General features: G+C 42.2%; 2 protein-coding genes across 4 annotated transcripts in view; one reads left to right on the top strand and one right to left on the bottom strand.

Annotated features, from left to right (window-relative positions):
* Positions 1–4,649, bottom strand: part of snx2 (sorting nexin 2) — a 19,169-nt gene extending 14,520 nt beyond the window's left edge. The window contains exons 1-3 of one of the 2 annotated variants that reach the window (XM_034595345.1): positions 4,352–4,649; positions 634–733; positions 340–494 (exon numbers count right to left, since the gene is read on the bottom strand). In XM_034595345.1, coding sequence (XP_034451236.1) covers positions 340–494; positions 634–733; positions 4,352–4,453 — 357 coding nt within the window. In that variant the 5' untranslated portion in view covers positions 4,454–4,649. The remainder of the gene's footprint in view (positions 1–339; positions 495–633; positions 734–4,351) is intronic. The other variant, XM_034595346.1, reaches the window with a different exon arrangement.
* Positions 4,650–5,447: 798 nt separating this feature from the next.
* Positions 5,448–25,232, top strand: rnf214 (ring finger protein 214). 2 transcript variants are annotated; one of them, XR_004614907.1, is made up of 8 exons: positions 5,448–6,009; positions 6,705–6,934; positions 7,177–7,310; positions 7,439–7,667; positions 7,798–8,007; positions 8,323–9,148; positions 14,501–14,551; positions 25,165–25,232. XR_004614907.1 is itself a non-coding variant. In XM_034595344.1 (7 exons), exons 1-6 carry the CDS (start codon positions 5,811–5,813, stop codon positions 9,130–9,132), a joined length of 1,812 nt encoding a protein of 603 aa, XP_034451235.1. In that variant the 5' UTR covers positions 5,448–5,810; the 3' UTR covers positions 9,133–9,148; positions 14,501–14,567. The 2 variants fall into 2 exon arrangements, 1 of the variants encoding a protein (XP_034451235.1); XM_034595344.1 differs by lacking the exon at positions 25,165–25,232 and having other exon boundaries at positions 14,501–14,567.
* The last annotated feature ends 320 nt before the right edge of the window (positions 25,233–25,552 follow it).

Genomic DNA, 25,552 nt, shown 5'->3' with positions numbered 1-25,552 from the left:
ACAACAGAGTCAACCAAAGAATGAAGAACATCTAAAGTAACCAAACAGATGACACGTCACAGTTCATATAAAATAAAGGATATCAACAGTGTATGAAGGAGAAAAATCATGAAAATTACAATGATGTTTATTCTGGTATCAAGCTAAAAGTCTCTGAATCTGCCTGAAGCTGAAATCTGCAAACGCATTATTTGCTTCATTTCATTTAATCACCTTCAAAGATTTACCTGAAAGGATCAGATCGAAAAGATAAAACTAGCAGAGTGTGTGTGTGTGTGTGTGTGTGTGTGTGTGTGTGTGTGTGTGTGTGTGTGTGTGTGTGTGTGTGTGTGCAGTCACCTCGTCGAAGGAGGAGTGTGTGAACATGTCATCGTGACCGATGCAAGGGGTGATGACGGAGGTGGGAGGGGTGATGGGGGTGATGGCGGGGGACGGACCGTCGGACAACAGGACGTCTCTCTCTGGACTGTCCAACGAAACCTCCTCTGTGGCCTCTGCGACAACACAAACAGTGTGTTAGTGAGTGTGTCCATGTGTGACTGTGTGTGTGTGTGTGTGTGTGTGTGTGTGTGTGTGTGTGTGTGTGTGTGTGTGTGTGTGTGTGTGTGTGTGTGTGTGTGTGTGAGTAGTTACCTGCAAACAGGTCTTCGGGGTCGTCATCAAATAGTGAATCTTGTTTGGGTCCGTTTGAGTTGGTGCTGATGTCTTCAGCAGGAAGACTGGCTGGTCCTGACTGAACAAAACACACACACACACACACACAGACACACAAACCCATGAGATTTGTTAAGTGATATTCGATAAGATGGATTTTTATATAAAGAAATATCACAAATAATCAGAATACTCTCGAGTTCCGTCATAATAAACATCCTCAGGTACCTAAACTACTTCATTTGAGTCAGAAACTCTTTCTGGTGGAGAACCACAAACTGAACCAGTGTGCAGGTCCAGGTCTGATGAACAGAACCACATCGACTGCAAAGAGCAGGAGCTTCTGAGGAGCATCTGAGGAACCAGGAGCGAAGGACTGAGATCACAGACACGAGCGGCCGCCAGGACCTTACTGATCATATGACATTATATATTTATAAAATATATAATGTATGTATATATATTATAGGATTCAACCCTCACCTGAATGTTCCTGACACTTTACTGCTGTGATCGAGTCTGACTCGATTGCACTGATTTAAATTCTTATTCACGTGTCAGAAACAAGAACTAATTAACTACCTACCTAACTAACTAACTAACTAACTGATGCTTGAAAGTAAAAACACCTGAACAGACGAGCTCCAGGAGCAGAGAGATTTTCAGCTGAGACGACAGAAAGACGAGAGGAAATGAGTGATGATAACGAGGAGCTTCCTCCGTCCTTACTCAGCAACCACACAGAGGTCAGAGGAAACACACACACACACACACACACACACAGACCTGTGTATCCATCTAACAACCATTACAAAACTGTTCATCACTCCCAGTTAAATAAATACATAAATAAATAATAATATTTTTTTCTTTAACGCCGTTTGCTTTCATTGAACTTTGGAAACCAGTACTTTTTTTTGTTGTTGTATTTTTCATCTATGAAAACGCATAAAACAAATAAATGCCAATTAAATATAAGTTATAAAACAGAAGCAACGTTAGATATTAAATCTACGTGTGAGGGTTTGAAGGCTCCTGGTGAAAGTCCCGTCTTCAGCTGACGTCGTAAAGCGTCTCCGCTAGAAAACCTTCGCCAATTAAAATCACATTTAAATTAAAAATCACCAGGAAGAAAACATGTTGCTCAATTTATACTGCTCCTGCTTCTTGCTGGAAAAAAAAACATTCTAAAAGAAATCTGAATATTAATTTACATGACCTAACATCATCTAAACCAGTTCGGCTGTATTTTAAAATGTTAATTTTATTTATCAAATAGTCAACATATATAAAAGTGAAATATTCCTCTCCATGTGAATGAGTGACACAGAAGCTGAATCTTGTGAAAACTTTAAACTAGTGAGTGAAACATTTTAAACTGTCGTCACCAGAGTAAAAGACAAACAGCAGGAAGTCGTGGAGGGGACATGAGGACGCGTGGAGAGGAAGTTCAGGTCAGAGTGAAAACGCCGTCACACAGAAATGTGACCCCGGTCGACCCGGGGCTTTTAAAAACATTTCTGGGAACGAGAGCAGCTCAGACGACGTCGTCCAACGTGCTCACATCAGCACTAAGTAAAGAGGAGAAGATCCATGACGTCACAGCAGGTCTGACAGAGGCACCAGCTGTTCCTAATAAACTGACACCAGAACTTCAGAATCCACTGTTTAATACGGCTGAGCTTATTCAGACCTCGCTGCTGATTGGACAACACGTCTGACGTTTACTTTAACTTATGATGACAAAATGCCGCAGTGTAAATATAATGAATGAAGACGCCGGCAGCGTTTACTCTAGTTCCATAAAAGACTTGTTTTCACTTTTCAAGTCGTCTTCCAGCAGGAAGTGAAACTTCACTGGCTTCTGTTATTTACCTGCAAGGAAACAGGAAGTGAGGCTTCAACAACCGAGAGGCGAAACGTTTATATCGTCAATTAAAGAAACTTTCATTTAATTTCCTCCGGTGAGAGTCTGAAACATGTTCCTGTGGACTCTGACTCTACAGCTGTTTTCAGACTTGACCTCCAGAGGTCGTCTGTAGAACTGGGTCCGGACTTTCTCAGGAGTTTGTCTTTCACCTGCTTTCTCCTTCACCACAACACAGAAACCACCGGAGCGTTCAGAGACAGGAAGCCACAGATTCATTCTGCTGCGGAGGTCACGAGTTTCCTTCTGTCAACAAACGCTCTCTTCACACTTCTGTTTCTATTTCATCTTTTTCATCTGGACGTGTTTGTGTTGTGTTTGTGTTGTTTTAGCATCGTGTGTTGGAAACGTCATGAACACGACCTCTCGCTGAATCCAGTGGAGGATCTCCTGCTGTGTTCTCACATCGGCTCCTCCAGACTATCTGCAGGAGAAAGTCCAGAGGATCAGGAGGAATCCAGAGGAGAATCAGGAGGAATCAAGAAGATCTCCCTCCAGAGAATCAGGAGGAGAATCAGGAGGAATCAAGAGGATCTCACTCCAGAGAATCAGGAGGAGAATCAGGAGGAATCAAGAGGATCTCACTCCAGAGAATCAGGAGGAGAATCGGGAGGAATCAAGAGGATCTCACTCCAGAGAATCAGGAGGAAAATTAGGAGGATCTCCATCCAGAGAGTCAGGAGGAGAATAAGGAGGATCTCCCTCCAGAGGATCAGGAGGAATCAGGAGGGGAATCAAGAGGATCTCACTCCAGAGAAAGAGGAGGATCTCCATCCAGAGAATCAGGAGGAGAATCAGGAGGAGAATCAGGAGGAATCAAGAGGATCTCACTCCAGAGAAAGAGGAGCATCTCCATCCAGAGAATCAGGAGGAGAATAAGGAGGATCTCCATCCAGAGGATCAGGAGGAATCAAGAGGATCTCACTCCAGAGAATCAGAAGGATCTCCCTCCAGAGGATCAGGAGGAATCAGGAGGATCTCCCTCAAGAGGATCAGGAGGAATCAAGAGGATCTCCCTCCAGAGGATCAGGAGGAATCAGGAGGATCTCACTCCAGAGGATCAGGAGGAATCAGGAGGATCTCCCTCCAGAGGATCAGGAGGATCTCCCTCAAGAGGATCAGGAGGAATCAAGAGGATCTCCCTCTAGAGGATCAGGAGGAATCAGGAGGATCTCCCTCCAGAGGATCAGGAGGAATCAGGAGGATCTCCCTCCAGAGGATCAGGAGGATCTCCCTCCAGAGGATCAGGAGGAATCAGGAGGATCTCCCTCAAGAGGATCAGGAGGAATCAAGAGGATCTCCCTCTAGAGGATCAGGAGGATCTCCAGTGTTCTGAGGTCTGGGAGCAGCGTGTGGAGAAGGTGGATCAGTACGAACGCTTCATTCCACCTGAAATCAAACTGAAACAAACACGATGATGTTTCACTTTGTGTCTGAAGACTCGCTGGGTGCTTGTTATTTCCCAGCCGGTCCTGAAGGCACCGCCCTCACCTGTGTGACTGTCACCTGACGGACAGGGACACGCCCACTCTGCGTCTTGCGCCGCGCACATGACCCTGCGCGGCTCCCGTAGCTGTGCGGGACACCGTTACTGCGGGATCACGGCGCCACGCACCGACACGGCGTCACGGTGACACTCACGCACCAAACCCCATTCAGAAAACCCCCGATTTAACGGCTCCGTCGCTCCGCGTCAGCTGGAGGCTTCACGCCCTGACCGCCTCTCTCCCCTCGGCCTCCCCGTCATCTCCTCCTCCTCCTCCCGCTCACCTCCTCCCGTGCGGCCGCCGGCTCCGGGAACAGGTCCTCGGCCTCCTCCAGCTCCTGGAAGTCGGTGCGCTCCGGTGCAGGCTCCCTGCTCGTGTCCGCCATGTTCGCGTGGGTCCTGCGGCGGGTTGTGATGGAGGCTGACGCCGACACTCAGCCCGACGCTCAGCCGGAAAACAGACGAGTGTGACGGGCAGAGGGAGGAGAGAGGAGCGGGGCGTCCGGAGGGTCACACCGCTGTCATGTGACCTGCAGAGAGGAGGCAGCGAGGAGTCACTCCGCGGCGGATTCCGGGGACCGTTTCCTGAAGAGACGGGTCGGAATATGAAGAATCAAGAACAAATAAACAAACAACAATAAGAAGAAGACAAAAATAATAAAGCTTGTGAAAAAATTATATTTATTTATGGTTTCATTACTACATTTCATTATTTATTTATGCATTTCATTATTTATGATTGGGTCATTTTCATGCTTATAAACTTTAGTTGATGTAAAAATATAAAATTACAATACAACAAATTACAGATGGTGTTTTTTTTTGTCAAAGCCTACACGTGTCTAAATAATTATAGGGTGAATGTGTGTAAATTGAAATTATTATATATATTAAACCATGGAAAACAAAACTTTCTAATACATTAGAGCAAATTTACATTAGAGCAAATTTACTTTGAATTAAAATCCCTCGTTAAAGGCATGAAATTAATTGATAAAAAAAAAGTTCATTAAAACAAATTTAATTATTTTTCGAATAAAATAAACTATTGACATATAGAAAAGTCTGAGAAAGGAAACAATGGAAAATAAAATATATGTAACATAATATTAATAATCTAATTTAATTAAATCTGAACTTTAAGTAAAACTAAATGCATTTAATGATAGATTATCAACAGGTTAATTTTAATTTGCATTTTGTTCCAAAACCAAAAAAAAGTAAGAAAAACACTTAATTATCCGAATGAAAACAAGGCTCAGTAAATAAAAGATTTACATTCATGTGCAGGAGATAAAACTGTTATTATATCAACTGTAATCATCGTTTTATTATTAAATATTCATATTAAAATTCACCATGATTCTCTCTGTATTTTAAATAGTATGTTGCCTTCTTTTTATTCTGATTTTTGATTATTCTGATTTCAGTTCAAACCTTGATTTGCGGTGGATTTGATGTTTGTGTCTTTTTATTGGTACATCCTCAAATGGACGATCTTTGAGGCGGAACCCTCGTTGAGCCTGGACAGATGACGCGTTTCAGTCGGATCAAATTCAGCGACGCACCAACACTTCTGCGCAGGGCGGAAACCGCCAACAGCGACAGTGACCTGGATAAAGTTAGTTTTTATTTTTAATAAGTTTTATTAGTGACGCAGTGAGAATCCGAAGCGGCGCAGGAAACGTCACGTGATTTAAACTTCAAGTTGCACCTTTGTAGCTCTGCTAGCATCGTGTTAGCATGGATGCTAGCATGGATGTTAGCGGTGAAACGGTGAGGATGAACCCAGGAGCAGAGGTCCAGCACCGGGCACAGGAGGAGGACGAGGAGGACGAGGAGCTGGAGGAAGATGGGGAGTGGGAGGAGCTGGATGATGAGGAGCTGGATGATCTGGAGCTGGAGGAGGTGGAGAAGGAGTTAGCGAACATGACGGTGAAAGGTGAAACCACAAGTTTACTCAGTATATTAGGAACATCTGGCTAATGCTAATGTTGATGCTAATGCTAACTGCGCCTGACACCAAACTTCTGCAGTTTGACATCATGTGTGGAAATAATGAATCTTAAACCGGGACTCGAACCTTCATCATCTCGTATCAGCCGTATCCTATATATATATATATATATATATATATATATATAGAGAGAGAGAGAGAGAGAGAGAGAGAGAGAGAGAGATTGTCAATAACCTTTTATTCGTAGACACCAACATTCTTGTATTAACCCGATAGAGACAATTAGTCTGAATAAGAAACTTACATGTAAACACTATTTTCTGATTTACCTGAATGAGGTCAATCTCATAATGTGGACATGTTTACCTTTTAACTGCAGCAGAACATCATAGAAGTTTCACAGGACTTTGCGACATCGACTTACGACAGTTACAACAGCACGTAAACAAGATGTGAAAATAAGAGTGGTAGCTTTTGTAAAACTAGAAAAGAAAAACACAAAATGGTGAAAGACGAAACCATCGTACATTAAAGTATTTCAGGTTGCGGTTTTAAAACTGGCAGAATAGCGACAGGATCTTGATCGCCCCCCAGTGGTTGGCTGGAATGTTGGTCATAAACCCCGCCTCCTCTATGTTAGCATACGGGACATGAATCAAACTAAAACGTTCCTCCCCCAGATGTGCTGAGGAAGGTTCAGGCCGTGCAGACGGACGCCACCACAGAAGAGTCGGGCGTCAACACGGAGGCCGACTGGGAGAGCCAGGTGTCGGCCATGTTGGATTACAGCGTCAGCCTGTCGGAGGAGTACGGCGGCCTGATGAGGAAGCAGGGCGAGGAGGAGGCGGAACAAGAGAAACACAAACAACAACTGCAGAAGAAGAAGGAGGAGGCCGCACGACAGCACCAGGTCAGACTGACCCTCACAAACAAGACGTGGTTTCATATTTCTAGAAGTATCAAGTTACTTGTCTCCAACCGACTGAGCGCCGCATTATTTCCCCTCCAGTGAACCAACAAGCTTCTGCTACTTAACCTCATGTTTGAAACTTGGTTGGAGAACTTGTCACGATTCAGGCGTGATTTCGTTTGATGTGTGGATGCTACAGTTGGTGTCTGGCCTGTGTTTCACCATCAGACTGTGTGTTTCAGGCGGTCATGGACAAACTGGAGTCTGTGCGAGTCAAACTGCAGCTGAACAACTCCAAGGCCATCAAGAAGAGCTTCTTATCCAAAAAACAAGAGATGACGTCAGAGAAGGACAGAGCGGAGGAGGAGAAGAAGAGGTAGAAACCACTGACACTGTGTCTGTTCTGCTGAATCGTCTGTGGTATAACCAGGAGATTCCAGAGCTTTTGGTGATAAGGGCTGGAAACAAAAACACTGATCTTTCCACATCTTTCCTCTGGAACAGGTTGGCCAATGAGCTGCAGGAGAGCGAGCGGAAGCTGGCGGCGCTCACAGAGGAGCAGAGCGAGGAGCAGCGCAGGTGGCAGGAGGAGCTGGAGGAGCTGAGGCAGGAGATGGAGCGTGTGAGGACGGAGGCGCAGGAGGCGGAGCTGCAGGCCTTACAGGACGAGAAAGCCGCGGTGGAGAAGCAGAGGGACGCAGCTATAACTCACATCGATGTCTGGCTGAAAGAGGTACAGACATCAGAGCTTTTATTTTGAAGAGTTAAATGTTTGTAAATATGAACTTTCACGTGGAACAAATAAAATAGAGGCAGAGAGTGGACGTGATTAAAGACGGATAACGTGTCCTCTCGTGTCGTAGCTGGGTCAGTACCTGAACGCTCTGCGGGTGGAGTCTCCTCAGCAGTATCACCACGAGAGGCTGAAGTGGGAGAAGAAGGAAGCTGCGGTGCGGAGGAGTCAGGCCGAGCTCCAGAGCCGCTTCCAGGAAGTGATGCAGCAGCTCCAGCAAGGCCGAGAATTAGAGACCCTCACAAAGGTCACCGTCCCAACTCTGCCGCAGGTCCCCACGGTGAGACACGTGACATCATACGCTTTTAATAACAGACACACACCCGGAGGCTAACAACTGTTTCCACCGTATCAACCACGGTATCAACCACGGTAACCATGGTAACGTGGTTGATACCCTGGAAACTACGAGCTGCTGTTCGCTCCATCGACACCGACAGGATGTTTTTATGTTGATCCTAAGAAAGGTCGTAGTTCGAACTCTTCATCTTTTTAAACGTGAACATGACACAGACGTTTAGAAAACGTGACGCTCTGATAAATACTTTGCTCTGATTGTTGAGATCACATTGATCAGCTGTGTTTCCTCCCGCAGGTCGAGCTGAGGATCAATCAGCTGATCCAGACACTGGTTCAGCCGCAGTTTGGGCCCCCCCATCCTCCCCCCCATCCTCCTCCCATGGCGATGGTCCGATCCTTCCCCCCTCCACATTACTACCAGGACCAGTACCAGCCCCCTTACCGACCTCCGTTCCGTCAGCGCTACCCGCACCCACGACACCTCCCGCCACCCGATCCCTACTTCCATCAAGAACACTTCTTCCAACCGCCGCCGCAGTTCCAGCCGCACATCAGAGCGCCACTGAGGGTGACGCCCCCTCTCAGTCTCTCCCCCTCCCCTCCTGTTTACCCTGTAGCTCCTTCACCGCCTCCCACCGCTGCCGCCTCCGCTACGTCAGCCACCTCCGCCCCTGCCGGCAAATTGGACAAAGTCCTGGAGAAGCTCGGGACTCGCTTCCCACAATGCAACAAGGCTCAGCTGACTCAGCTGCTGCAGCAGGTGAAGAGCTCCCGCGGCACGTTAGCTGGCATGTCCATGGAGGAGGTCATGGAGCAGGTCGGCGTGAAGCTGGCCCAGAACGAGAGGGTGGCCCCGGGGCCCATCGGCCGGCCCTTGCCCCTGGGCCCGATCCAGAGGCCGCCGCCCTCCCCGCAGAGAGCCAGATCGGCGTCGGGTGGAGGTCCGAGTACCGGGGCCCGTAAACTCTGCCTGATGTGCCAGAACGCCGTGGAGCCAGAGAGCCGCCACCCGCTGAGCTGCTCCCACACCATCCACAAGGACTGCATCCGCATGTGGCTGCAGTCGAGCAAGAACAACTCGTGTCCCTTCTGTCCCGCCAAGTGACCCCGGGACATCACCGAGCACGAGAGCAGCATGCTGACGTCACCACGCCCACTGCTTTACAAAGCACCAAACTAATGATGAACATTGATTGGTTATCGGTATATGATAATTCATAAATGATCATGTGACTGTAAATTAAAGTTTTCTGTATGATAACTTTTTTGTGGAATTTATCAATTTTTTAAATAAAAGATATAAAAGATATTAAATGTTTTCATAATAATAATAATGCCAGTTTATTATTGACCAACGTAGACTCTGGATCCAGAAAGTGAAGCCAATGCTGAAGTGAAACTTGTCTTCTGTGTAGTGACCAGCAGGGGGCGACTCCTCTGGTAGTTTCTATAGAAGTCTATAGAAAGTGACTTCTCACTTTATAACGTCAGTAAACATTCAGGAGTTTCTGTCTCAGTCTCTAGTTTCAAGTCTTCTTCAAACAGCTGATGTTCATTTAGTGAATTATGATCATTTAGAGTCAAACAGACCATAAAGCACCGGATGTGGGGGGGGGGCCGGGGTGTAGGCTCTGAGTCTTATTTAAAAAAAATAATAGCCTTGTGTATATATAGAATTATCCCTACTTTTGTATATATTTCTATATTTACTCATATTTTTAGTCTAACTATATTTTCCACTTGAGCTGTTACTTTCTTTATTATCATCGACCTTCAGAGCCGGAGAGCCCTACGCATGCACGAGTTCCAAACCCACTAAGAGAAGTAAACTGAACATCTAGGATTCATTCTAACATCATCAAGGCAGAATATTAATTCCAGCACTCTATGATAGACAAATAAATATACTGGTGGCATAGTGAGCAGCTTTAAGTAGCACTCGATGTCTCCAGTCAGATTTCCACGGCTGTGCCCAAACGAAGGTCAACAAAAGCTCTTCAAGTTTATGTTTCCTTGAAAAAACTCACAAAATCTGTATAAAGTCTGTATAGATATAGATATAGATATCAGTGTCTGTATATTTGTATTTGCATGTGTGCAGGCATACAGCTGTTTTTGATGAATGTTTATTATGTAGGGTTATGGCTGTGTTAACTTAATAAATGTTTATATTGATAAAAAAAAATCTATATCCACAAACATTTTATAGAAGAGAAGAAAATTAGATATATATGTTGTTTTAATAATGTTGTCAGCTTTGATAGAGTTTGACATATGCATACCTGGAAAACCATGAGAACCAAACTGCTGGTGCGTGCACGTGCACATCTGGAACGGTTTCTCACTTTCTTCTTCTGCTGCTGTGTCATTTGTGAATTTCCTCTCCGGAGGATAAATAAAGGTACGTCTTGTCTTATCTTATCCTAAATACATCAACACATGCAAGAAATTATTTTTTTTTATCTTTTTATTTGGTGCGATACTATCATTGTGAGGACATTATTATTTTTCATGATGTTTTGTAATCAAATTGTAAATCCCTCCATTAACCTTGACAGTCCTCACAGCAGGTGAAGAAGGTAAAGTCAGCACAGCTGCTGGGGGATGTTGGCGCCGCTGACTTCTTCCACCTCCTTCTTCCACCTCCTTCTTCCACCTCCTTCTTCAACCTCCTTCTTCCACCTCCTTCTTCCACCTCCTTCTTCAACCTCCTTCTTCCACCTCCTTCTTCCGCCTCCTTCTCAACCCCACAAAGCGGCGGACTCTCTTCCAGAATGAAGCATTCTTTGGTTTCTCTGTCTTCTCAGGCAGCCCCGTCTCCTTGGGTTTGGGATCAGGGAGAACATTGGAGAGAGACTCGACCTCACTGAGCTCAGTGCTGGAAACATCAGCTATATATCTTTGGAAGTCCTCATCATAAGTAGCGCTGAGCTTCTCCAGTTTTTCTAGGAGAACATTCTTCTTCTTCTTATCCTCCTGAAGCTCGGTGTTGAACTTCTCCTGATTGGTTACTTGACTTTGGTAGAATTCCTCAAAGGAAGCTATGAAGTTCTCCGTGTCTTCTTGGAGCTCGGTGTTGAAGTTCTCTTGGTTGGTTACTTGACTTTGGCAGTCTTCAGTGTCAACCCCCTGACTCTCACCACAGACCTCAGCATAGAACTGAGCTTTCAGCTCCTCCATCTCTTGCTGCAAAATGGTTTCCTGCTCAGAAGCGTTTTGCTGCATGAGTCTCATTTCTTCCATCTGCCCACGGAGAGAGTCCTGCTCATCCCTCAGGTGTTTCACCAGGAGCTCATCCTGTAACACTCTCTCGTCTTGGAACCTTATTTGTATCTCAAGCTCATTCTGGTAGTGGTCAACCTTCTGCCCGGCAGCGAGAACATCAGCTTTATAGCTTTCGCTCATGTAATGGTACAAAGCTCTGAGCTTCTCCAGCTCTTCTTCCAGATCGTTCTTCTTCTTCTTCTCCTCCTGAAGCTCGGTGTTGAACTTCTCCTGATTGGTTTCTTGACTTTGGTAGAATTCCTCAAAGGAAGCTATGAAGTTGTCCATCTCTTCTTGGAGATCGTTCTTCTTCTCCTTCTCCTCCTGAAGCTCGGTGTTGAACTTCTCCTGATTGGTTTCTTGACTTTGGTAGAATTCCTCAAAGGAAGCTATGAAGTTGTCCATCTCTTCTTGGAGATCGTTCTTCTTCTCCTTCTCCTCCTGAAGCTCGGTGTTGAACTTCTCCTGATTGGTTTCTTGACTTTGGTAGAATTCATCACAGGAAGCTATGAGGTTCTCCATCTCTTCTTGGAGAAGCTTGTTTTTATCCTTCTCCAGCTGAACCTCATTGTTAAACTTCTCCTGGTTGATGATGTGTGCCACCTTCAGCTCCTCGTAGTCTTTCTGAAGGTCTTTTTTCTTCTTCCTCTTGATGGTGTCGTTCACCTGAGAGGCGATCTTTGTGGCGCTGAGGGTTTCTGCATTGCTGTACCTTTGTAGCATCTCCAGCTCTTGCTTTGTTTCCTTTCCTCTGTTAATGAACATTTCTTTTAGCTTCTTCTGTCGAACCAGCTCTTGTTTGTGCTCCTCCAACTCTTGGCCCAGTTGGATCCTCCAGTGGTGCTCTGTACTACCGTAGGCCCTCTCCTTCGCCAGCAGGTCTAGGAGGTAGCTTATTTGTTGAGACATACAAATAGAGTTCTGCTGAATCGAACCTGGGGTTTGACTAGTCTCCACGTTTGGGTGACAAAAACCTTCCATCACTGGTTTAATCGATTCAGTTTGAAATAGAAAGTTATTCTGAACAGATTTCTGCGTCAGTAGAAGTTTTCCCTCTCTCACAGTCACTTTCTGAAATCGATGTGGCATTACCTTTGTACAGATGGTATATCTCCTCTTATTGTTGCTATATATTAGAGACCTAATGATAAAAGGTATTTAAGGAACATTTACGATCAAAGAGCATGAGCCTTTGATACAGAGCATCGAACACTTTAACATTAAAGGCGTCTTTGATTTTAAACAGTCCTTTTCTTTTAAATGTATTTTTGGGGCTTTTTATAACCTTTATTTATTTATTTTTATAGGACAGAGGCTTAGTTGTGAAAGGGGGACAGAGAGAGTGGGGGGGGCATGCATACCTCTTTGGGGCAGCAGCTCTACCAGTTAGGCTACACGCCGCCCCAAACAGTCCTCTTCTTCCGGAACATTCCATTTATTCCATGATTTCTTTATTTTTGCATGTTTACTTTCAATATATTTCATAGTCATATTTCATCACAAAATGCAAACATCTAGATTAATAATCGTGGTTTCCCCTAAATGTATTATTATTCTCATCAAGATCCATGAATTATTCTCTGTGAAATCAGTGAAAATGTAAAAGAAATCTTTTGTCTCACATTGTTTAAGACAGTGAAATAAAACTGTGAATCCACAATTACTGCTGGTTGGAAAAGTCTAAAATTCCATAATCTGAATTTAAAGTCTTAAATACGTTAAAATATTACATACAAAGTATTCATTATGTTTAGCTATGTCTGAATTATTTGAAATGTTCATAGATATATTTGCCAATATATTGGTATTGGTATTTTTACTCCCCACTATCAACATTGGAATCTGCACCACGAGTCCACATAGGACGGGCTCTCAGGTTTTAGGACGGAGCCGGTAGATGAGTCGGTTCGGGCCCAAACCTAAACCTAGCTCCAACCCTAACCTGAAAACCAAGTCTTAACCTTCAAACAGTCCTTTGAGTTTGTGAGGAACAGACAAAATGTCCTCACAATGATGTATCGGACCAAAATTTGGCCTCAAAACTATAGATAGACATGCACTCGTTTATCATAATGATGAATCTGACCCGGGACAAACGAGATCACTTGAAGTTTCCACAGTGGAGGAGGCGGAGCGACACGGCTCCGTCATATCTCTGTGTTTCAAATAATCTGTTTTCTCTCTATTCTTTTGACAATAATTCATTGACAGAAAAACCCGTCAATGATATGAATTTCTTTAATTTATCATCTAAGGTAGCAGGGCTTCATCTGATTGGCCAAATATATTGACACGCAGAGTGTGAATGCGTGGCGCATCGAACACCATTTAGCACAGTTTTTGCCGCCATTTGCGATATGTCTATCGCCCATGTTGATATCGCGATGATTTTTATCGTGCAGCCCAAACGAAAACATTATCCCTAACATTAACTATGACCATTTCATGGCTATAACATATAACCTTAACCTAACCACAATTCACATCTCACCACTAACCTTATCCAGGAGCTCCGTCCCCATGAGGTCCACTGGTCCTGAAGATTAGTGTTTATGCTGGAAAACGTCTTGAATAGGAAACAAAAACCAAAACACAAACAAGCACACGTACACACACACACACACACACACACACACCATCTGCTGGGGGTTTTAAAGATAATATTTACTCCAGTGTTTTTTGAAAAATAATTAGAGACATGATAGAGTCACACAACTAGTTTTCTATTTTGAAATTATATAGAATGATTCTCGATCACTGTTATATTTGTAAACAACACACATACACATGTGATAGTCCCATAAACAAACAAATAAACACCTGAGACATTATTGGCTGTTATACTTTAAAAGTATGACATTTAGATTTTAGATTTTTCTCTTTATCTCTTCCAGTTTTATTGTCCCATATTACATTTAAGCTATTTTATTTGTAATGTCTATACTTTTCAATATTTTTTTTCAGTGTATATTATGTAAACATTATGTTACATTAAATATATTATGCAGAGACACTATTATTTATTGTTTTTTATTTTTAAATTGTATATTTTTAATCTACAAAGTGGACTATGCACAATGATCAAATAAATGTCGCCCGTAAACTCTGCCTGATGTGCCAGAACGCCGTGGAGCCAGAGAGCCGCCACCCGCTGAGCTGCTCCCACACCATCCACAAGGACTGCATCCGCATGTGGCTGCAGTCGAGCAAGAACAACTCGTGTCCCTTCTGTCCCGCCAAGTGACCCCGGGACATCACCGAGCACGAGAGCAGCATGCTGACGTCACCACGCCCACTGCTTTACAAAGCACCAAACTAATGATGAACATTGATTGGTTATCGGTATATGATAATTCATAAATGATCATGTGACTGTAAATTAAAGTTTTCTGTATGATAACTTTTTTGTGGAATTTATCAATTTTTTAAATAAAAGATATAAAAGATATTAAATGTTTCATAATAATAATAATGCCAGTTTATTATTGACCAACGTAGACTCTGGATCCAGAAAGTGAAGCCAATGCTGAAGTGAAACTTGTCTTCTGTGTAGTGACCAGCAGGGGGCGACTCCTCTGGTAGTTTCTATAGAAGTCTATAGAAAGTGACTTCTCACTTTATAACGTCAGGAAACATTCAGGAGTTTCTGTCTCAGTCTCTAGTTTCAAGTCTTCTTCAAACAGCTGATGTTCATTTAGTGAATTATGATCATTTAGAGTCAAACAGACCATAAAGCACCGGATGTGGGGGGGGGGCCGGGGTGTAGGCTCTGAGTCTTATTTAAAAAAAATAATAGCCTTGTGTATATATAGAATTATCCCTACTTTTGTATATATTTCTATATTTACTCATATTTTTAGTCTAACTATATTTTCCACTTGAGCTGTTACTTTCTTTATTATCATCGACCTTCAGAGCCGGAGAGCCCTACGCATGCACGAGTTCCAAACCCACTAAGAGAAGTAAACTGAACATCTAGGATTCATTCTAACATCATCAAGGCAGAATATTAATTCCAGCACTCTATGATAGACAAATAAATATACTGGTGGCATAGTGAGCAGCTTTAAGTAGCACTCGATGTCTCCAGTCAGATTTCCACGGCTGTGCCCAAACGAAGGTCAACAAAAGCTCTTCAAGTTTATGTTTCCTTGAAAAAACTCACAAAATCTGTATAAAGTCTGTATAGATATAGATATAGATATCAGTGTCTGTATATTTGTATTTGCATGTGTGCAGGCATACAGCTGTTTTTGATGAATGTTTATTATGTAGGGTTATGGCTGTGTTAACTTAATAAATGTTTATATTGATAAAAAAAATCTATATCCACAAACATTTTATAGAAGAGAAGAAAATTAGATATATATGTTGTTTTAATAATGTTGGCAGCTTTGATAGAGTTTGACATATGCATACCTGGAAAACCATGAGAACCAAACTGCTGGTGCGTGCACGTGCACATCTGGAAACGGTTTCTCACTTTCTTCTTCTGCTGCTGTGTCATTTGTGAATTTCCTCTCCGGAGGATAAATAAAGGTACGTCTTGTCTTATCTTATCCTAAATACATCAACACATGCAAGAAATTATTTTTTTTATCTTTTTATTTGGTGCGATACTATCATTGTGAGGACATTATTATTTTTCATGATGTTTTGTAATCAAATTGTAAATCCCTCCATTAACCTTGACAGTCCTCACAGCAGGTGAAGAAGGTAAAGTCAGCACAGCTGCTGGGGGATGTTGGCGCCGCTGACTTCTTCCACCTCCTTCTTCCACCTCCTTCTTCCACCTCCTTCTTCAACCTCCTTCTTCCACCTCCTTCTTCCACCTCCTTCTTCAACCTCCTTCTTCCACCTCCTTCTTCCGCCTCCTTCTCAACCCCACAAAGCGGCGGACTCTCTTCCAGAATGAAGCATTCTTTGGTTTCTCTGTCTTCTCAGGCAGCCCCGTCTCCTTGGGTTTGGGATCAGGGAGAACATTGGAGAGAGACTCGACCTCACTGAGCTCAGTGCTGGAAACATCAGCTATATATCTTTGGAAGTCCTCATCATAAGTAGCGCTGAGCTTCTCCAGTTTTTCTAGGAGAACATTCTTCTTCTTCTTATCCTCCTGAAGCTCGGTGTTGAACTTCTCCTGATTGGTTACTTGACTTTGGTAGAATCCTCAAAGGAAGCTATGAAGTTCTCCGTGTCTTCTTGGAGCTCGGTGTTGAAGTTCTCTTGGTTGGTTACTTGACTTTGGGCAGTCTTCAGTGTCAACCCCCCTGACTCTCACCACAGACCTCAGCATAGAACTGAGCTTTCAGCTCCTCCATCTCTTGCTGCAAAATGGTTTCCTGCCTCAGAAGCGTTTTGCTGCATGAGTCTCATTTCTTCCATCTGCCCACGGAGAGAGTCCTGCTCATCCCTCAGGTGTTTCACCAGGAGCTCATCCTGTAACACTCTCTCGTCTTGGAACCTTATTTGTATCTCAAGCTCATTCTGGTAGTGGTCAACCTTCTGCCCGGCAGCGAGAACATCAGCTTTATAGCTTTCGCTCATGTAATGGTACAAAGCTCTGAGCTTCTCCAGCTCTTCTTCAAGATCGTTCTTCTTCTTCTTCTCCTCCTGAAGCTCGGTGTTGAACTTCTCCTGATTGGTTTCTTGACTTTGGTAGAATTCCTCAAAGGAAGCTATGAAGTTGTCCATCTCTTCTTGGAGATCGTTCTTCTTCTCCTTCTCCTCCTGAAGCTCGGTGTTGAACTTCTCCTGATTGGTTTCTTGACTTTGGTAGAATTCCTCAAAGGAAGCTATGAAGTTGTCCATCTCTTCTTGGAGATCGTTCTTCTTCTCCTTCTCCTCCTGAAGCTCGGTGTTGAACTTCTCTCTGATTGGTTTCTTGACTTTGGTAGAATTCATCACAGGAAGCTATGAGGTTCTCCATCTCTTCTTGGAGAGAAGCTTGTTTTTATCCTTCTCCAGCTGAACCTCATTGTTAAACTTCTCCTGGTTGATGACTGTGTGCCACCTTCAGCTCCTCGTAGTCTTTCTGAAGGTCTTTTTTCTTCTTCCTCTTGATGGTGTCGTTCACCTGAGAGGCGATCTTTGTGGCGCTGAGGGTTTCTGCATTGCTGTACCTTTGTAGCATCCTCCAGCTCTTGCTTTGTTTCCTTTCCTCTGTTAATGAACATTCTTTTAGCTTCTTCTGTCGAACCAGCTCTTGTTTGTGCTCCTCCAACTCTTGGCCCAGTTGGATCCTCCAGTGGTGCTCTGTACTACCGTAGGCCCTCTCCTTCGCCAGCAGGTCTAGGAGGTAGCTTATTTGTTGAGACATACAAATAGAGTTCTGCTGAATCGAACCTGGGGTTTGACTAGTCTCCACGTTTGGGTGACAAAAACCTTCCATCACTGGTTTAATCGATTCAGTTTGAAATAGAAAGTTATTCTGAACAGATTTCTGCGTCAGTAGAAGTTTTCCCTCTCTCACAGTCACTTTCTGAAATCGATGTGGCATTACCTTTGTACAGATGGTATATCTCCTCTTATTGTTGCTATATATTAGAGACCTAATGATAAAAGGTATTTAAGGAACATTTACGATCAAAGAGCATGAGCCTTTGATACAGAGCATCGAACACTTTAACATTAAAGGCGTCTTTGATTTTAAACAGTCCTTTTCTTTTAAATGTATTTTTGGGGCTTTTTATAACCTTTATTTATTTATTTTATAGGACAGAGGCTTAGTTGTGAAAGGGGGACAGAGAGAGTGGGGGGGCATGCATACCTCTTTGGGGCAGCAGCTCTACCAGTTAGGCTACACGCCGCCCCAAACAGTCCTCTTCTTCCGGAACATTCCATTTATTCCATGATTTCTTTATTTTTGCATGTTTACTTTCATATATTTCATAGTCATATTTCATCACAAAATGCAAAATCTAGATTAATAATCGTGGTTTCACCTAAATGTATTATTATTCTCATCAAGATCCATGAATTATTCTCTGTGAAATCAGTGAAAATGTAAAAGAAATCTTTTGTCTCACATTGTTTAAGACAGTGAAATAAAACTGTGAATCCACAATTACTGCTGGTTGGAAAAGTCTAAAATTCCATAATCTGAATTTAAAGTCTTAAATACGTTAAAATATTACATACAAAGTATTCATTATGTTTAGCTATGTCTGAATTATTTGAATGTTCATAGATATATTTGCCAATATATTGGTATTGGTATTTTTACTCCCCACTATCAACATTGGAATCTGCACCACAGTCCACATAGGACGGGCTCTCAGGTTTTAGGACGGAGCAGGTAGATGAGTCGGTTCGGGCCCAAACCTAAACCTAGCTCCAACCCTAACCTTAAAACCAATCTTAACCTTCAAACAGTCCTTTGAGTTTGTGAGGAACAGACAAAATGTCCTCACAATGATGTATCGGACCAAAATTTGGCCTCAAAACTATAGATAGACATGCACACGTTTATCATAATGATGAATCTGACCCGGGACAAACGAGATCACTTGAAGTTTCCACAGTGGAGGAGGCGGAGCGACACGGCTCCGTCATATCTCTGTTTTTCAAATAATCTGTTTTCTCTCTATTCTTTTGACAATAATTCATTGACAGAAAAACCCGTCAATGATATGAATTTCTTTAATTTATCATCTAGGTAGCAGGGCTTCATCTGATTGGCCAAATATATTGACACGCAGAGTGTGAATGCGTGGCGCATCGAACACCATTTATCACAGTTTTTGCCGCCATTTGCGATATGTCTATCGCCCATGTTGATATCGCGATGATTTTTTTATCGTGCAGCCCAAACGAAAACATTATCCCTAACATTAACTATGACCATTTCATGGCTATAACATATAACCTTAACCTAACCACAATTCACATCTCACCACTAACCTTATCCAGAGCTCCGTCCCCATGAGGTCCACTGGTCCTGAAGATTAGTGTTTATGCTGGAAAAGTCTTGAATAGGAAACAAAAACCAACACAAACAAGCACACGTACACACACACACACACACACCATCTGCTGGGGGTTTTAAAGATAATATTTACTCCAGTGTTTATATGAAAAATAATTAGAGACATGATAGAGTCACACAACTAGTTTTCTATTTTGAAATTATATAGAATGATTCTCGATCACTGTTATATTTGTAAACAACACACATACACATGTGATAGTCCCATAACAAACAAATAAACACCTGAGACATTATTGGCTGTTATACTTTAAAAGTATGACATTTAGATTTTAGATTTTTCTCTTTATCTCTTCCAGTTTTATTGTCCCATATTACATTTAAGCTATTTTATTTGTACTGTCTATACTTTTCAATATTTTTTTTCAGTGTATATTATGTAAACATTATGTTACATTAAATATATTATGCAGAGACACTATTATTTATTGTTTTTTATTTTAAATTGTATATTTTTAATCTACAAAGTGGACTATGCACAATGATCAAATAAATGTCGCCCGTAAACTCTGCCTGATGTGCCAGAACGCCGTGGAGCCAGAGAGCCTCCACCCGCTGAGCTGCTCCCACACCATCCACAAGGACTGCATCCGCATGTGGCTGCAGTCGAGCAAGAACACTCGTGTCCCTTCTGTCCCGCCAAGTGACCCGGGACATCACCGAGCACGAGAGCAGCATGCTGACGTCACCACGCCCACTGCTTACAAAGCACCAAACTAATGATGAACATTGATTGGTTATCGGTATATGATAATTCATAAATGATCATGTGACTGTAAATTAAAGTTTTCTGTATGATAACTTTTTTGTGGAATTTATCAATTTTTTAAATAAAAGATATAAAAGATATTAAATGTTTTCATATAATAATAATGCCAGTTTATTATTGACCAACGTAGACTCTGGATCCAGAAAGTGAAGCCAATGCTGAAGTGAAACTTGTCTTCTGTGTAGTGACCAGCAGGGGGACTCCTCTGGTAGTTTCTATAGAAGTCTATAGAAAGTGACTTCTCACTTTATAACGTCAGGAAACATTCAGGAGTTTCTGTCTCAGTCTCTAGTTTCAAGTCTTCTTCAAACAGTGATGTTCATTTAGTGAATTATGATCATTTAGAGTCAAACAGACCATAAAGCACCGGATTGGGGGGGGGCCGGGGTGTAGGCCTGAGTCTTATTTAAAAAAAATAATAGCCTTGTGTATATATAGAATTATCCCTACTTTTGTATATATTTCTATATTTACTCATATTTTTAGTCTAACTATATTTTCCACTTGAGCTGTTACTTTCTTTATTATCATCGACCTTCAGAGCCGGAGAGCCCTACGCATGCACGAGTTCCAAACCCACTAAGAGAAGTAAACTGAACATCTAGGATTCATTCTAACATCATCAAGGCAGAATATTAATTCCAGCACTATGATAGACAAATAAATATACTGGTGGCATAGTGAGCAGCTTTAAGTAGCACTCGATGTCTCCAGTCAGATTTCCACGGCTGTGCCCAAACGAAAAGGTCAACAAAGCTCTTCAAGTTTATGTTTCCTTGAAAAAACTCACAAAATCTGTATAAAGTCTGTATAGATATAGATATAGATATCAGTGTCTGTATATTTGTATTTGCATGTGTGCAGGCATACAGCTGTTTTTGATGAATGTTTATTATGTAGGGTTGGCTGTGTTAACTTAATAAATGTTTATATTGATAAAAAAAAATCTATATCCACAAACATTTTATAGAAGAGAAGAAAATTAGATATATATGTTGTTTTAATAATGTTGGCAGCTTTGATAGAGTTTGACATATGCATACCTGGAAAACCATGAGAACCAAACTGCTGGTGCGTGCACGTGCACATCTGGAACGGTTTCTCACTTTCTTCTTCTGCTGCTGTGTCATTTGTGAATTTCCTCTCCGGAGGATAAATAAAGGTACGTCTTGTCTTATCTTATCCTAAATACATCAACACATGCAAGAAATTATTTTTTTTATCTTTTATTTGGTGCGATACTATCATTGTGAGGACATTATTATTTTTCATGATGTTTTGTAATCAAATTGTAAATCCCTCATTAACCTTGACAGTCCTCACAGCAGGTGAAGAAGGTAAAGTCAGCACAGCTGCTGGGGGATGTTGGCGCCGCTGACTTCTTCCACCTCCTTCTTCCACCTCCTTCTTCCACCTCCTTCTTCAACCTCCTTCTTCCACCTCCTTCTTCCACCTCCTTCTTCAACCTCCTTCTTCCACCTCCTTCTTCCGCCTCCTTCTCAACCCCACAAAGCGGCGGACTCTCTTCCAGAATGAAGCATTCTTTGGTTTCTCTGTCTTCTCAGGCAGCCCCGTCTCCTTGGGTTTGGGATCAGGGAGAACATTGGAGAGAGACTCGACCTCACTGAGCTCAGTGCTGGAAACATCAGCTATATATCTTTGGAAGTCCTCATCATAAGTAGCGCTGAGCTTCTCCAGTTTTCTAGGAGAACATTCTTCTTCTTCTTATCCTCCTGAAGCTCGGTGTTGAACTTCTCCTGATTGGTTACTTGACTTTGGTAGAATTCCTCAAAGGAAGCTATGAAGTTCTCCGTGTCTTCTTGGAGCTCGGTGTTGAAGTTCTCTTGGTTGGTTACTTGACTTTGGCAGTCTTCAGTGTCAACCCCTGACTCTCACCACAGACCTCAGCATAGAACTGAGCTTTCAGCTCCTCCATCTCTTGCTGCAAAATGGTTTCCTGCTCAGAAGCGTTTTGCTGCATGAGTCTCATTTCTTCCATCTGCCCACGGAGAGAGTCCTGCTCATCCCTCAGGTGTTTCACCAGGAGCTCATCCTGTAACACTCTCTCGTCTTGGAACCTTATTTGTATCTCAAGCTCATTCTGGTAGTGGTCAACCTTCTGCCCGGCAGCGAGAACATCAGCTTATAGCTTTCGCTCATGTAATGGTACAAAGCTCTGAGCTTCTCCAGCTCTTCTTCCAGATCGTTCTTCTTCTTCTTCTCCTCCTGAAGCTCGGTGTTGAACTTCTCCTGATTGGTTTCTTGACTTTGGTAGAATTCCTCAAAGGAAGCTATGAAGTTGTCCATCTCTTCTTGGAGATCGTTCTTCTTCTCCTTCTCCTCCTGAAGCTCGGTGTTGAACTTCTCCTGATTGGTTTCTTGACTTTGGTAGAATTCCTCAAAGGAAGCTATGAAGTTCTCCATCTCTTCTTGCTTGTTTTCCTGATCCTTCTCACAGCTATGACTCATCTCTCTTGGAGATTGTTATCCTTCTCCAGCTGAACTCATTGTTAAACTTCCTGGTTGATGATGTGTGCCACCTTCAGCTCCTCGTAATCTTTCTGAAGGTCTTTTTTCTTCTTCCTCTTGATGGTGTTGTTTACCTGAGAGGCGATCTTTGTGGCGCTGAGGGTTCTGCATTGCTGTACTTTGTAGCATCTCCAGCTCTTGCTTTGTTTCCTTTCCTCTGTTAATGAACATTTCTTTTAGCTTTTCTGTCGAACCAGCTCTTGTTTGTGCTCCTCCAACTCTTGGCCCAGTTGGATCCTCCAGTGGTGCTCTGTACTACGTAGGCCCTCTCCTTCGCCAGCAGGTCTAGGAGGTAGCTTATTTGTTGAGACATACAAATAGAGTTCTGCTGAATCGAACCTGGGGTTTGACTAGTCTCCACGTTTGGGTGACAAAAACCTTCCATCACTGGTTTAATCTATTCAGTTTGAAATAGAAAGTTATTCTGAACAGATTTCTGCGTCAGTAGAAGTTTTCCCTCTCTCACAGTCACTTTCTGAAATCGATGTGCATTACCTTTGTACAGATGGTATATCTCCTCTTTTGTTGCTATATATTAGAGACTAATGATAAAAGGTATTTAAGGAACATTTACGATCAAAGAGCATGAGCCTTTGATACAGAGCATCGAACACTTTAACATTAAAGGCGTCTTTGATTTTAAACAGTCCTTTTCTTTTAAATGTATTTTTGGGGCTTTTTATAACCTTTATTTATTTATTTTATAGGACAGAGGCTTAGTTGTGAAAGGGGGACAGAGAGAGTGGGGGGGGCATGCATACCTCTTTGGGGCAGCAGCTCTACCAGTTAGGCTACACGCCGCCCCAAACAGTCCTCTTCTTCCGGAACATTCCATTTATTCCATGATTTCTTTATTTTTGCATGTTTACTTTCAATATTTCATAGTCATATTTCATCACAAAATGCAAAATCTAGATTAATAATCGTGGATTTCCCCTAAATGTATTATTATTCTCATCAAGATCCATGAATTATTCTCTGTGAAATCAGTGAAAATGTAAAAGAAATCTTTTGTCTCACATTGTTTAAGACAGTGAAATAAAACTGTGAATCCACAATTACTGCTGGTTGGAAAAGTCTAAAATTCCATAATCTGAATTTAAAGTCTTAAATACGTTAAAATATTACATACAAAGTATTCATTATGTTTAGCTATGTCTGAATTATTTGAATGTTCATAGATATATTTGCCAATATATTGGTATTGGTTTTTTACTCCCCACTATCAACATTGGAATCTGCACCACAGTCCACATAGGACGGGCTCTCAGGTTTTAGGACGGAGCGGTAGATGAGTCGGTTCGGGCCCAAACCTAAACCTAGCCCAACCCTAACCTTAAAACCAATCTTAACCTTCAAACAGTCCTTTGAGTTTGTGAGGAACAGCAAAATGTCCTCACAATGATGTATCGGACCAAAATTTGGCCTCAAAACTATAGATAGACATGCACTCGTTTATCATAATGATGAATCTGACCCGGGACAAACGAGATCACTTGAAGTTTCCACAGTGGAGGAGGCGGAGCGACACGGCTCCGTCATATCTCTGTTTTCAAATAATCTGTTTTCTCTCTATTCTTTTGACAATAATTCATTGACAGAAAAACCCGTCAATGATATGAATTTCTTTAATTTATCATCTAGGGTAGCAGGGCTTCATCTGATTGGCCAAATATATTGACACGCAGAGTGTGAATGCGTGGCGCATCGAACACCATTTATCACAGTTTTTGCCGCCATTTGCGATATGTCTATCGCCCATGTTGATATCGCGATGATTTTTCGTGCAGCCCAAACGAAAACATTATCCCTAACATTAACTATGACCATTTCATGGCTATAACATATAACCTTAACCTAACCACAATTCACATCTCACCACTAACCTTATCCAGGAGCTCCGTCCCCATGAGGTCCACTGGTCCTGAAGATTAGTGTTTATGCTGGAAAAGTCTTGAATAGGAAACAAAAACCAAAACACAAACAAGCACACGTACACACACACACACACACACACACACCATCTGCTGGGGGTTTTAAAGATAATATTTACTCCAGTGTTTTTGAAAAATAATTAGAGACATGATAGAGTCACACAACTAGTTTTCTATTTTGAAATTATATAGAATGATTCTCGATCACTGTTATATTTGTAAACAACACACATACACATGTGATAGTCCCATAAACAAACAAATAAACACCTGAGACATTATTGGCTGTTATACTTTAAAAGTATGACATTTAGATTTTAGATTTTTCTCTTTATCTCTTCCAGTTTTATTGTCCCATATTACATTTAAGCTATTTTATTTGTACTGTCTATACTTTTCAATATTTTTTTCAGTGTATATTATGTAAACATTATGTTACATTAAATATATTATGCAGAGACACTATTATTTATTGTTTTTTATTTTTAAATTGTATATTTTTAATCTACAAAGTGGACTATGCACAATGATCAAATAAATGTCGCCCGTAAACTCTGCTGATGTGCCAGAACGCCGTGGAGCCAGAGAGCCGCCACCCGCTGAGCTGCTCCCACACCATCCACAAGGACTGCATCCGCATGTGGCTGCAGTCGAGCAAGAACAACTCGTGTCCCTTCTGTCCCGCCAAGTGACCCCGGGACATCACCGAGCACGAGAGCAGCATGCTGACGTCACCACGCCCACTGCTTTACAAAGCACCAAACTAATGATGAACATTGATTGGTTATCGGTATATGATAATTCATAAATGATCATGTGACTGTAAATTAAAGTTTTCTGTATGATAACTTTTTTGTGGAATTTATCAATATCAATTTAAATAAAAGATATAAAAGATATTAAATGTTTTCATAATAATAATAATGCCAGTTTATTATTGACCAACGTAGACTCTGGATCCAGAAAGTGAAGCCAATGCTGAAGTGAATCCTGTCTTCTGTGTAGACCAGCAGGGGGCGACTCCTCTGGTAGTTTCTATAGAAGT

Source organism: Hippoglossus hippoglossus, chromosome 9 (assembly GCF_009819705.1).
Source record: "Hippoglossus hippoglossus isolate fHipHip1 chromosome 9, fHipHip1.pri, whole genome shotgun sequence".
NCBI classification, from domain to species: domain Eukaryota; kingdom Metazoa; phylum Chordata; class Actinopteri; order Pleuronectiformes; family Pleuronectidae; genus Hippoglossus; species Hippoglossus hippoglossus.
This window is presented reverse-complemented; position numbering and strand designations above follow the sequence as displayed.

Excerpts from the sequence above, each read along its gene's own strand:
- rnf214 (XM_034595344.1), top strand. The coding sequence starts at position 5,811 with ATGGATGCTAGCATGGATGTTAGCGGTGAAACGGTGAGGATGAACCCA. Across the intron at positions 7,311-7,438 it reads GCGGAGGAGGAGAAGAAGAG|GTTGGCCAATGAGCTGCAGG; the intron begins GTAGAAACCACT and ends CCTCTGGAACAG. Across the intron at positions 8,008-8,322 it reads CTCTGCCGCAGGTCCCCACG|GTCGAGCTGAGGATCAATCA; the intron begins GTGAGACACGTG and ends TTCCTCCCGCAG.